General features: G+C 37.1%; 1 protein-coding gene and 1 pseudogene across 1 annotated transcript; both read left to right on the top strand.

Annotated features, from left to right (window-relative positions):
* Positions 1–1,743: 1,743 nt before the first annotated feature.
* Positions 1,744–2,128, top strand: LOC141820536 (uncharacterized; annotated as a pseudogene).
* A 10,201-nt stretch (positions 2,129–12,329) lies between these two features.
* On the top strand, positions 12,330–14,680 carry LOC141820632 (transcription factor MYBC1-like). The gene is made up of 2 exons (XM_074707986.1): positions 12,330–13,502; positions 14,525–14,680. Exons 1-2 carry the CDS (start codon positions 12,533–12,535, stop codon positions 14,530–14,532), a joined length of 978 nt encoding a protein of 325 aa, XP_074564087.1. The 5' UTR covers positions 12,330–12,532; the 3' UTR covers positions 14,533–14,680.

Here is a 14,680-nt window from a genome sequence, read left to right as displayed (position 1 = left end):
ATTGCGAGGTTATAAAAGAGGAAGCAATGGGAGACTACAGGCAGAGTATTCTGGATCCCTTGCTTCCCCTACTGATAGCTTTTGGGTGTAATCGGTTTGTCGGTAACGATCTGTGCTTGATTGTTTTGTCGGTCCAGTCGTTGTATCCTGAGAAACAGACGCCCGTTGTGACCTCTAAGCAACGCCGGAGGGGACGAATCTGTTTTAAGGAAACTGCGTTGAACGTAAACTTCGACCACTCGGCCACTCGGCTCTTAGCTCAACATCAATTACCTTCGACCAGTAGCTCTGTACGTAGTCTTATTAGCGAAGCCTTCCTGTAGTCACTGAAGAACCATGCGAGCTAGGGAAGCAACACAAAATAGTTGAAGCTAAGCTTTTGAACCAAATGCACTTTGTAGGCCGGCACTTTGTAGGACATCTTATAATGCCCGGTAGTAGGGGTTTAGACCATCTCCAATCGATACCCCTTTACACCAATTTGGTGTAAAAGGGGCACCAATTCTTCTCCAACGGATACTCTTAATTTTGCATTAAAATGGTGCAAGTGAATAGTGCAATACTATCTTGGTGCTGCACTGCTCACTTGCACCAAAATGGTGCAAGTACCCATTTGAAGCCCTTTGAATAAATTAATTTAATTTATAAATTTTATATATTATAAATTTATATTAGTTATTAACTTAATTAAATAAGTAATATTTAAAATATTTGTTATATTACTAAGATTATAAATATTTTAAAATTTATAATATTGATAATTTCATAACAAACACACAAATAAACATTTGAAATTTCAAAATGCATAAATACAAAATACATACCTAGCATACAATTTTAATTTTAATAATAATTATAATCACAATAAAAATATTTAACAAATTAATATGTATGTTGAATAATAAAATATAAGATGAAAAAATAGAATATTCTAAGAAATATGTCTTTTAGTATAGGAAATGGTGTGTATTGGTTGAAGTTGGAAAAAAAATTTGATGTTGAAATGACATTAAATTGATGTTGAAAATACACTAAAATACGTTTTGTTTTGTGGTTGGAGAGGGTCTTAGCTTCTCTCTTCCAGACTTGTTTATTGCTTATTTTCCTTCTCTCTCTGTATCTCTTAAAATAAAGAATTAAAAAACTATTTCTTTTAATCTTTTAGTTTTTATTGCACTTTATTCTTTATATTATCTCCCCTGTTGGCTAGGAAAGTAGGTGTAATAGTAGGTGATGTACAAGGAAATAAATTATATTTAAAAAAAATCACAATCCAAATGATTAATTTGACGACTGCAAATGTTAGATTACTTGCATCCGTACATATCTTGATTCTTTTTTATTGCTGGCTGTACTTTTTTTGTTTCCTGGTCTGTGGCCAGCCAGCCAGCACTTATTACAAATCTGTGAGGATAGAACAGCACAGAACAGAGGATGATAGAGCACCAGCTAGCAGAGCACGGCACCAACGACCATCAAGTCACCCTCAACAATCAACCATTAATTCCATGGCGCACGATACAGATTGACCATTCCTCTGTTTACATTCGATCTCTTAATTTTCTGACTTTGACCTTGTTTTCCATGAATCTAAGCACATCAACGAAGTCTCCGATCCAAGGACGATGCCAAGTCTTATATGTCACCGGTGACTGCAGTAGTATGTATTCGTTCCCCATCCCATGCATAGCATAACATCGAGCTCAGCTCGCTCCGGCCGTTTCCCTCCCAGAGGCCAGAACCATGGCGACGAGGGGATCCAAGGCCGGCGCCGGCGGTCGCGTCGCCGCCCAAAGTGGTGGTCATCGAGACGCGGCACGTGCAGACGGACGCGGACGAGCTGAAGGCGGTGGTGCAAAGCCTCACCGGGAAGGACTCCACCATCGAGGCCGTCGTGCCGGAGAAGCCGGCCATCAGCAACGTCGGAGGGTTTGGCGGTCGATGTAGCAGCGCTTTCGGCGTCACGATATGGCCAGCGGCGGCCGAATACCTTCCGCCTCTGCAGCCTCCGGAGCTTCTCCTGCCTCCGCCGTCGGCTTTGACTCTGAAAGAGTCCGAGTCGGAGATTCTACTGGACGACGATAGCTATATGCTTCGCCAACACTACCCTTCCGACTATTTCTATTAGGATCGGACATGCATGCATATATCATCGAAGATCTACAATATAATTGGATGTGGTACATGTATAACATACATATATCTTCTTTGTACATGCACATTGAGATGCAGCACGTACGTACGTTCTCTATGTATGTCGATTCTCTCTGATGAATTATATATATTTCTATAGATTAATTAATTGCATTAGCATCACACGGAATTAATTACGTTCTATATATGAATTGCATTGTGATATATTTAATTCTGTGAATTAATGCACGCTCGTTCTACATGTATCTGGTATGTTGAAGGAGATGAGTAGAAGAGAGTTCAGGAGGGATATGAGCTACGATCGGATATTTACATGAAAGGTTAAGAAAATTAATGTTCTAGGCCGAGTAAACTCACCTCTATTGAGAGATTCGACACCTAGGCCCTAGTGATATTTTCCAATATATAAAAAATAAAAAATAAAACTACATAAGATGGGAGTATCAAAGTCTATATATATAGAATATGTTTTTATATATGTGAAAGAGTTCATAGAAGAATATGACATTGATTATGAAGAAAATTTTGTATCTATGGTGCACAGTACGTTTGTTCGTGACAGAAATAGTCTCTCAATCTCTTAGATGGATGTTAAAAAGAACACTTTTTTTTCATGGTGCTCTTCTTGAAGAGGTCTACATGCATAACTCCTTCTAGGCTTTACTCACAAATATATTAATTGTTAAAAATAGGATAATCGAAATGCTCTAAAAGCAAATAGATATCAGTTGAAAATAAATAAAATTTTGGAGTTTAAGTTATTTTTATTAATTATTTAATCCATACTACATTATAACTTTACAAGTAAAAAGGGTTGACAATCTTGAAGCTCAGTTGTTAATGGGGTCAGCCTCATTAAAGACTTGTGTCCCACCGAATTCAATGTTAATTAATTAATCGTTTTAGGTCAATTATGGTTTCATTTTCACGCGGTTGTCACGTTCTGCATTCAGTTCTGAATTCGTATTCAAATACTCAAAGTTTTAAATTTTATTATGAAATATAATCTTTTGGATGATTTTTTTTTAAAAAAAAATAGGGACTTAAAGTTTTATTGTGTGATATAAGTTTTCATGTCAATTCTTAGCTATATATAAATTTGAATTGTTTAGAATAAACTTAGTAATAACTATATAAAAAAATGTGAATTTTATTATCATTCATGGGATTTTTCTTTTGTTTGACTTAAAGGAAGTATTTGATGATAAAAGTAATTAACAAGTTCGACTCTACTAAAAGAGAAATTATTGATAGGTCCTCAGTTGAAATAGATGTGCAAATAAATTGCTGGGTCCGATCCTTCCCATCCCTAAGGAAACCTCAAGGCAAACTCATAATAAAAAGTTTGTAAAAGATTTTTCATCTATTTTTTTACATTGAAAAATATATAAAATATTAAAACGAAAATAGATTGAAAACAATATAATAAAAAATTTGAACTTAGATTTAAGCTGTACTGTACGTGAAATAACTATTCAATGGATATAGAAACCACATACCGTCTTTTACTATCCTTTCAGTAAAAAATTTTATTACCTTTGTCATTCCTATTATTGTAAAACAAGACACAACAGAATCACATATAAAACATTTACTTTGGTTACACTCATGTCAGTCAATGGAAATTTGAAATTCAGGAACAATCCTAAACTTTCAGCGATGCATGGTATAGAACAAATTGGTGCCGGAACCAGCACAAAAATCTGATATTGCATATATTTAGGACAAATAACTAGGTAAACAATTATGCAACTGATATAGACCAGGATTGTGCTACACTTATGGCCAAAGAAGGAAATGACTGCTACCATATATGCCCCAAGGATAGAAACAGTTGGCTATACATTTTTTACTTGCAGAAGCAACAACTGTTGTTTTCAGAGCCAGACCGTGAACACGAGGCACCATGGCTAATGGCTTGTTTCACTAACTGTGAAAGAAAACACAGAAACAATCGGCTATTTTATAACAACAGGGAAAACGGAATAATCAACAAAGTATAGACAACTAGCCAAATATAAATCAGTTTATCATGCAAAGGATCTATAAATCTTTCAACTGAAATAAAGTGAAGTGAAGCATAACTGCAGAACATGTAGGTCACACTACAATACACTTGAAACATGGTGATAGTCATCATTATTGATTATCTATATTAGTGTGTATGTTATAAACAAGTTGCTAGAAGTAGAAATGACAGAAGAAATTAGCCAACAAGTGCTGTTTAGCCTGTTTTATCAACTCCAATGAAGAGAGGACAGAGGTATACCTAGTTTGCGATAATATATAGCAAATGTAGGTGGGATAGGAAAATAAGATGTGGGTGTTATAGGGCCTCAAAAATTATATATTGATGACTAACGATAAAGGGAGAAGAAGAAAATTATTTATCTAGAAAATGAAAAATGGAAACAGTTTCATAAATTTTAAGATTAACCTGTTACCTCACAGGTTCAGGTAATATTTATCTTCAAAATTATAGCACGGACAGTTTTGTTAGGCAAACAAAATAAGTTAGCCATTGATTACAACACTATTTATCTTAGACTACCAACTTTTTCCCTTCTTGCCTCTTGGTTTCTAAACTTCTGTAAGAAAAGAGAGAATCCTATAGGTAATGCACATTAGCTGTTCAGCATATGGAATTTTAGTTTCAAGTCTTATTTTATATATATTTTTCCAACGTGTGCTTTATTGTTTGTATATGGTGCAAATCTAAATTGTTTGTTTTTGTCAGATTTATCAAAGTTAATACTCCTCATTATGATTTAGTCCCACATGGTATTAGCTGTTGTGTTGGAGTCATAAACGTGAGCACAATGTTAACTTTAATTACTTGAATAAAGTATAGTATTTTCTCTGTGTTAGGCATCAGAGTGGATCCTCTCCTGGGCTAGGGTTTTCTTCTAAATCCCATAGTTGGAGTCGCCACAGTAATGGCACACCATTCCTTGGCTCATCCTCAATGTGACTCCTGCAAATAGCCTCTCATTGTTGTGCTCTGTCTTTTCCCTTCTACAGCTGCTCATGGCTTCTCATTGATTGCCAAAGGCTGTCCTACAACACAGTTCTCATCATCGCACTGCAGCCCATTGCAACTGCTTGCGGCCACAGATCTGCAACCCTGTGAGGCAGTCCATTGCTTCCCTGTTGCTCTTCTTCAACACTAGCCATGACTGCCTTGAAATTGCAGCAGAACTCCCTTTTCTCACCAGCAAAGGAGTGTGTGTGTGTGTGAGAAAGAGAGAGAGAGAGACCCCCCAACCCCCAATCAAACATTCCCTTATTCTTTTTTCCCTGATAAATGCTTGATTCTTTCTATTCTAGTATATCTTTTTTTCTCACAATTTTATGATAAAATCTTTATTACACCTTTCCATATCATCTCATCTCATGACGAGGTTATGCTTACATCTTCTCTATCTCTGATCCTCTATTGTCCCTTCTTCAACCTTCGCAACACACACTCACTCGACGGTTGGTATTTTCCTAGTCTCTCTTTTGATATTTTTTTCTAAACCGATATGATAAATAATTTTTAATGTTCATTTTTCATTGTAGATATTGATATTTAGTGGAAAGAATTATTTATCAATTTCGTTTTGTCAATAAGGGTGGCTTTATTTAATTGAAATATGACATATAATATTTTGTTATTTTATCTATATTTCATAGTTTAACATAATTTTCATATATAGTTCATGTGAATTGTATATATGTCGCATATCCAATTGCACATTTTTTGAATATTTTTTTATAAATTGCAAATTTCTTATATATTTATTTTCAGTTTTATTAATATAGTTTGGTTTCTCATGAATTATATTTTCTATTTTTATGAATTTGCTGGAAAACTTTAAATTTAAAAAAAATCCAAACTGAGCCAATTAATGGGCTCTCCCGGCCCATTAATGTACGCGAGCCCAATGAAAGGCCCAAAAAAAGACGTGTTGTGCACAGTGTTGATATGCTTACATTTTCTAATGACGACTTTTGCACAATCAATACAAGATTTATACGTGAGACAGTTAGATATCCTTAATAAATGACCTGCCAAGATATCAACCTAATCGAGACAGATAGATACGCATAAACAATTGGCTTTTCATAATGGATGCATCTCCGATGTGGGGCCCCATGTTTGTGGACAAATCTCCAGGACTCATTCAACGAGTGTACGTTTTGCCCCTCGCCGTCGAGCATGAGAAATTCAGCAGGCAAAATTAGACCGGGTTGATTGGACCGGAACTGAGTTCTTGTTTTGATTTAACCGATTAAATTGGCTCGAAGAAGTAGAATAAAACAAGTCGTGGCGTTTTTTTTTTCTTTTCTTTTTGAGGTGAAATTGATTGACATTTTTATTTGCGCCGTGAAGGAAGCAATCGAATCGAAATCAAGGGAGTCCTTGTCGATAGAGCGACCTACTTGGTGAAGTTGACCAGTGACCAACCATGGCTTGGGCTTCTCCTCACTGAGGAAAAGAAAGAAAAGATTCCTCTTTCGTTTTCTACGTATCGTTTTCTTTAGTTTCTTTTCTTTTATTTTTGTTTGGAAAGGAAAATAAAATTATCATGATTCCACCCAGAATATGATAGCAGTGCCACGTTAGAGCTCCTTTGAGGGCAATCAGATTTTTTTCTGATAATTCATATATTTAATTCTTAAAATTGATTATGTCCTATCAAATTTTTCATTAGTTATCAAGATAAATTCAAGATATACTTATGTTATTGGACACAGATAATTGACTTTCATATGTCCTCTCTTAGTTGATGAAAGTCATACTCCACCTAAGCATTCAATCATGATCCATAACACAACCACTCTAATGGATCCACGGACTCATAGATAATCGTACTTTGTATTGCATTCCACTCCACAGCAATGGTTTAATCCATCAGATAACCTGTGAGGTAGCTATCTCGACATTAGTTAGAAGCCCACTATGGGTAGCTTTCCGAAGGTTAATTCTTGCTTTTTACAAGGGTGAATAACATTCATACCCTTGAATATGTTCTTTTGATACAATTTTAGTCACGTCACAGACACATTGACAGTAGAATAATCATAAGCACAAAGACAAGCACTTATAATCACAAACAAAAATGTTTATGTGTTCTGGCAACTTTCATATCCTCTGTTTCGTAATCTACAATAGATCACTCTCGAAAAATCATAACTCATTTGTACTTTTTTTTAATCTAACATGCAGTCAATCTTAATTTGTATTAGGATTTTACCGCTACCTAACATCTAGTTAATCTTGATTTGTTAAGACTTCACCATTGTCAAACATCTGATCAGCCTTAATTTGTATTTTCTTTGTCTAACATTCAATCAATCTTGATTTATTGAAATTTTATCGTTGTCAAGCATCCGGTCAATCTTGATCTGTTAGGACTTCATCATTGTCAAACATCTGGTCTTCCTTGACTTGTTTGGACTTTCTTTCTTGTGTCTAGCATCTATTTAAAGACATGTTAGGACTTCTCTATTGCCAAATATTCAGTTCTCTTTGATCTATTTGGACTCTTTTATTGATAAGTGTTCGGTCCTCCATGCCTCACTTGGACGAAGACTTTATATTTTTTTAAAAATTTCTATTAAACTTAAAATTACTAGGTGTCTCATCAACCCAACTTAGGTGTCTACTTGGATTATCACTTATCCAATCAATTTGACCTATTTGAGTTTTCAATCTCACATTAAACAAATTGATCAACCATCAAAATTTAATTCGAATTAACACAAACTTGATCAATCTTGAATAGGATAATGATCTAATCTAACATAAATTGAGTTATACCCTCATGCCCTGCATATACATCTGTCAAATCTCACAACTTACTATAGAGTTTTACCATCATAGTTTGGCTTTACCTTAAAATGATTTCCTTAGATGCATCTGTCTTCTGAGTCTTCAACTTCTCCCTGGGTCATGCTTCACGTTCCACCTACATAATTCATCTCCTCCAACTATTGTCCTTGTTACTCCTAGATACTCCTTATCTTGCAGTACTCGATCATCTAGTGTAATATCTTTTTTTTTTATCTCCATGAATCTTGAGCTACTAAGCTACCAATTTGGTTGTGCCAAATAATGCTCCAAAGCTGCTCTCCCTGCCTCAATAGTCTCAACCTTCTCTAATTTTTATATAGCTCGATCTAAGGTATTAAACATGTCACCTTAGCTACCCCAAATTATATATATTTCATATGCATCCTACAAATTCTTAGGAAGTCGAACATATACAATATTAATTAAAACCACAAGGTAAGCCATAACTTAAAGCATTTAATCTCGCATATATATATCATCTCCTTCGTCACCTAATTCACCACCATCTAATGTACGTAAGTTGTTCGTGTGACGATCGAGTGTTTCATCAATATCCCATTGTTCATGTGATGTGATGTGATGGCTTCAACGATCTTCACCGTTTACGCCGTTGAAACTAACTAGTGAGGTAGGTTAATGTGAAGTCAACAAGTTGCACGCATGCATGTTGTGCTCAGCTAATTAATTATATATATTGTCAAAATTGAATTCATTGTCCATTTTCGTTCCTCTATGTATCCTTATTGTCGGCTACAAGATTCCATGTCTTGTAGATTTACTGCCACAATTAGGAGTCTGTCGTTGTGACTTTAAAGCCTCATGCTAGAGTTGTCTCGCTGCTTGTACGTACTTTGTCTTTAAGCCTTTCACCCAAAGGGCATCCTGCTGGTGTACTCTGTCATCTTCTTCCAACAATGCTATAATATATTATTTAATGCATGCCTAGTCTGATATCTTAATTTATTGAAATTGAGATTCGATTCTTAAATATTTGAAAAACAATCCTATCCCTAATGATTCTCCGGCGTAATTAACGATGCAGTTCTTTTTGGATTACGTGAAATTTCTCCATGTGCCACTGGCATTGCCATGTATAAAATTTCTGCAATTCTATGTATGTGCCATTGACATTGATATTGCAAGCCAATTGAAAGACAGCCATGTTATGTAACCTCTGATTGGAATCATGGTTCATATTCTATGAGAAATTAAAGGTGAATAATGTAATAAAGAACAATTTATTTAAAAAAAAAAATAATATGCACGGTAAAAATGAAAATCATATTTAACTATTAGTACAACAGAAGTAAGGAAAGAGAAATTAAATAATTTTTAATAAGTTATTCTTACTAAGGATCTATAGAAAAGAAATGTTATTGACAGAAATGAAAATAATAAAATGAGACAAAACAATGGTAACAAGTTAAAAAATTCATGTGGTTTATAATTTTCAGAATCCTACTTCACTGTCTATAAACTTTTAATAACAAAAAACTATTAATTTTCTCTTTTATTTAAAACCTTTTGAAGAAATTTTATTACAAAAACTATCATAGATATAAATTAAGTACAGTAATACGATTGTAGAATATAAAGTTTAGAAGTAAAAATTTTAATTTCAAAAATCAAAATACAAGACAAAAGATAATAGTAATAATGAAAAATTTGAAACTCATAAACTGATGAAAGACTTGTTGTAGAGTTGAGGATCACCATATGTCGTTATAGTTATTGTTTCAAAGTGCCCTTGCTTATAATGTTAGTTGGATAAATTCTATTATCAGTAGTCACTAACATTCCTTTAATTGACTGATCAATTGCTTTTCAATCAATCGATTCTTTTAGATCAACGACCTTCGACGTGATCGACTGGTTTGTGGCTGTTTTATTAATTTGAATCACGACAGATTGACTTGGATTTTTGCTAATTCTTTTGATGATTGTGTGTGTCATCAGTTGACTTTTCTATGTTATTAGTCTACCGACCCAAATTGATACGTGATCATTCCCTTGGATTGAGACCACTTCTTCTAGTAATTGTGTCATCAATTGATTGTTTGAGCCTCATCACTTGACTTGATTAGTCCATATTTGTTTGTGACTCAATCATTCGAGGATTGTCTCATTAGTCAATTGGTTGAACATCATTAGTTGACTCCTTGTGATAACCATCAGCTTCTCTAGGTAATGTCTTAATTAACAGTATAATAATTCAAATTTATAACTATCATTCAACTCACTAATCGATTGATTGGTCAATTGATTAGGTTTTAGTGAAATGAATTGTCATTTAGTTAACTTTGATTTGTTGCAAATTTTCAATTTTCATTCAATGGTTAGTTGGATTCATCTGCCACATGACCCTAAAACACATGTTTCTCAATCAAAATCATCATCTAAATAAGAAAATTACTCGCACCCAATATACATATTGTTTATAGTTTCTCACAACTCACATGTCAAGAGTTTACCACTAACATTTCTTATATGTCAGGTATTCGACCATCCTTAACCTATCATACTTCTGTTTTGCTAAGAGGCCTCACTCGATTCTTTGTCATTTGCTAGGCAATTAGTCGACCTTTACTTATCAAGATTTATCATCTGCCAAGAAGCCTTGCCTCTGGATCTTCTTCACTTGACTAGTATATCTACTTTAATCTATCGAAATTAAACTTCTCATCTACCAAGAGGTCTTGCCTCTGGATTTTCCTCATCTTAGATTTTTGAATCTACCAATATTATGAAATTTCTATTTCATCAAATGTCTAGTTACCATCACTAGTTAGACCTTTCTTTTCTGTCAACTTTGATCCACCTTGCTTCAACCATTGCTTTGCCATTGTATATCAAGAGTTCTGCACTTACAAACTTGACATGCAATATGAACCTGACTTAGTGAGTCCTTTAAAATAGAGAACAAATATTAATGATGATAATAAATAGCCCTATCTAACTAACTTGCCTGGATGTTTGAATGCATTAGTTTCCTTGCCATTATATTCCATAACATTTGGAAAGACAAGGATTCAATGCATCTCATGATCAACTGGATGATGGGGGTAGAGAAACTTTCCAAGGAGAAGATTATGCAAATAAAACCCTGTTTTTTGAGTGAGCGTATATCAATCCTTTCTTTTCTATCATTATGTTAAAAGAGAGAAGTATTATCACATTCATGATCACAATGCTTTCATGGATATGCCTCCTTGGGACAAGAGTAGTTTGTTGTAGGGCCATCAATTTCCAAACTTCAAACTAACAACTTTGTGACGAGTTTTGATAGGACAAAAACAATATAGTTTTTTGGGGGATGAGGACAAGGTGTGTTTTTGATTAGCTAGGTCCTTTAGTTGTAATTATGGAAGACCTTATTTACAAACTCCCTTCCCTACAATGTTTCAATTTTGTTGAAAGAACACTACATGGAGGCCATCATGCATAGTGACCTCCTCGACCTCATGTGAGATGCATATAGTATAGTACAGAGTTGGATGACCAACTCCTTGAGTTTGTCATGATCAAACTCCTACTCACTGAACAATCTAGTGAGCAATGATACATTGGATCTTTCTGTGGAGCATCTTCAGTTGAATATTGGATTATTTACCAAAAAAATGAATAGATAAAACCATTTTTAATCGAAGCCTCTATTCTCAATAAAAAAAATTAAGCAAAAAATAAATGCATAATGTAGTTCCTATAAATTTTTTATTTAGATTTAAAATACATTAATAAATTGTAAACCAAATCATAGGTGTAGGATCACCCGTAATTTAACAAAGGCAGATTAGATATGAGCTATTTTTTAATGAAGCTCGGATGAGCGTGTTTCATGTGCCACAGCTAATCCCGCGTTGTCTAACTAGATTCCAGCCACCATCTGTTCTCTTATTGCTAAACAAATCAAACAAGAAAAAAAAAAAAGGCGTGGAAATATCACAGCGTTATTTATTTTTCGTTATCACTATTTCGGATTCTGCGAGGGGAGAAGAGAGACGGTGAGAAATTGACACGTGAAGACGACAAAAGGAATAAAAAAGAAAATAGCAGCGGCCAAAAAGACACGAAACATCAGGACCAAACCATCACCTCATTGACACCATCATCGTCCACCGTACATCATTGATCTTGCGGCCAGGAGAAGGACAACGAAGTCTGATTCACGACACACGAGACGACCACGTCTAGAGGGGTCCCCGTTCTAGTTACCTCGCCACCCGCATGGTATGATTGGGAGGTGTGTCAGATCACGAAATAAGTAACGTGTTAGTACGATTAATTAGTGAATTGTAACAAACGAGAAATTAAAACAATCTCCTCGACTTTTTTTTTTGTTTGGTTTTTTAATTCTGTGCCAGAAGAGGAAATCAAAGAGGAAAGTGGCGTCGAGTAGAGAGAGAGAGAGAGCGGCCAGAGCATCTCCATCGGCGAAGAACAAAACAAAAGAGAGAGATCCACCTCGGAACCCTCAGCGTCTCCTTTCCGGTGGCTTTTCCCTCCAATTTTGTGAGTCCAGATCGAGACGACGAGGGGAGGATGAGGGAGGAGGAGGAGGGCGACTGGTTCGCGAGGTGGGAGGAGCAGCTGCCGTCGCCGGAGGAGCTCATGCCGCTCTCGCAGAGCCTCATCACGCCGGGCCTTGCCGTAGCCTTCGATATCCCCATCCCGGCCGGCAACCCCAGCCCAGCCGTCTCCCCCCACCACCACCACCTCCACCGCGCCGGTCCCGCGCTCACTTCCGCCTCCCCCAACCACCCCCCGCCGCTACCGCCTCCGCCGGAGTTTGAGTCCTCCGATCTCAACTCCGCCTCTGGCAGCGGCGGAGGAGGCGGAGCTGGAGATGAGCCCGCGCGGACGCTCAAGAGGCCCCGCCTCGTCTGGACGCCGCAGCTGCACAAGCGGTTCGTCGATGCCGTCGCGCACCTCGGGATCAAGAACGCGGTTCCCAAGACCATAATGCAGCTCATGAGCGTCGACGGCCTCACCCGAGAGAACGTGGCGAGCCACCTCCAGAAGTACCGCCTCTACCTCAGGCGCATGCAGGGCCTCAACGCTTCCGGAGGAGCCGGCAGCGGCGCTGGCGGTCCGATCTCCGCCGCCGACGCGGCCACCGACCAGTTGTTCGCAAGCGCCCCGGTGCCCCACCATTTCCTCAGCCGCGGAGGACCAGTCGCAGCGCCAGGGGCGCCCGAGCCGTTCCTGCCGTACGTGCCGGTGGCTGCGCTGCAGCACCACCAACAGATCACCGCCGCTATGCAGCAGCAACAATACCACCAGAGGCATTTGGGGCAATTCGGATCTCCCACTGGTAGCGGAGTATTTGACCACGGGTTCTTGAACCGAGCGGCGGTGTCACCGTCAGGGATACATCAGATGATAGGACCAGCGTCGGGAATGGGTTTGTTGCAGCATAATGCCTCACCGGCCGCCAACTTTTCCGATGATTTAGAGACTTCCGGAAGGGGAAGCAGTGGCGAGAAGAAGGTGCTGACCCTGTTTCCGACTGGTGAGGACTGATTGCGCTCTTCTCTTCCTCCCTCGTCTACTTTAATTTCTATGTTTAGAAGGTGTCAATTAGATGATTACGGCTCGGGAATAGTCTTCTTTAGATAATTCTTGGCGTCATAATCCTATGTTCTTGCTAGGTCGGAGTGATAAGCTAGCAGAAGATCGAGGAAGCTATAGTGTGGTAGTTCTCCACATAGAATCGGATCAGGGGTTGTTAAATCCCCACAAGAAATATTGAATTCATCTTTCCAATATAGTACTAAACTTCTATTCATCCCACTTCAGTAATCAACCATGGTTGTTTCTAAAATATTCAATTTCTGTGTGAAATGGTTCACTGGTGTTCGGCATTGGGATTCTTGTAGTTACCTGCTTAAATCTAAATGAATGATCCATGCTTATACCTTGATGAGATGTGGAAATTGGATTGAAATAGAAATCACAAGATGAATAACACATGGGTGCTGCTCTGTATTTAACAATTGGAAATTTGTTTTCCAAGATATCAAAACTTTAGTTTTCATCAGTTAAAGAAACTCGCAACCATTTAACTTAATGTTGAGAAAAACAACTTTGACTAGGATGATCCTTTTTCTTTTTTCACATTCATTGTTAACAGCATGAACTACAACTTCCTTCCTGTTCTATGTATGACTTGTTGGGAATATTTCATGATATTTCCTATTCTGCCGGGCTGCCATCCGAGTCTTCAGGAGGGTGCATGTTGTATGAAAAACTATCCATGCAAGAATTGAAGCGATAATCTTTTGTGCAATTGTCATTTTTGGCTTTCACGGAGTTGAATACAACTTTAGATATTTTGGTAAGCTTTTCTCCAACTAGATATGACATTTGTATTGGTCAGTGTGTTTTACTTCATCCATAATATATGATTTCTTCATTTTCTACCGGCGCTCCTCCATGCATGATTATGATTATACATAATGCAGTATGATGCAAATCGACCTTTTATGTAACAGTTTACACAGTAAAACAAGTGCATCGTTTATATTCTTTCAGGTTGCTGAGGATCTTGTCTTATTAATAATGAGGACCTGTTCAAGGTACATATGTAAAAGTCGACCAACAGTAGCTTGAGATAGCTTAGAGGCAGGGCGGAAACACTAACTCAAAGTTTTTATATTTTTTTCCATTTTTTCTTTCAAACAATGACAA

The sequence above is a fragment of the Curcuma longa genome, unplaced genomic scaffold (genome assembly GCF_044706935.1).
Source record: "Curcuma longa cultivar G26 ecotype Majalengka, Jawa Barat unplaced genomic scaffold, ITB_CL_G26_1.1 utg509_np1212_2302976_RagTag, whole genome shotgun sequence".
Lineage (NCBI taxonomy): Eukaryota > Viridiplantae > Streptophyta > Magnoliopsida > Zingiberales > Zingiberaceae > Curcuma > Curcuma longa.
This window is presented reverse-complemented; position numbering and strand designations above follow the sequence as displayed.

Coding starts and splice junctions, on each gene's coding strand:
- LOC141820632 (XM_074707986.1), top strand. CDS start 12,533: ATGAGGGAGGAGGAGGAGGGCGACTGGTTCGCGAGGTGGGAGGAGCAG.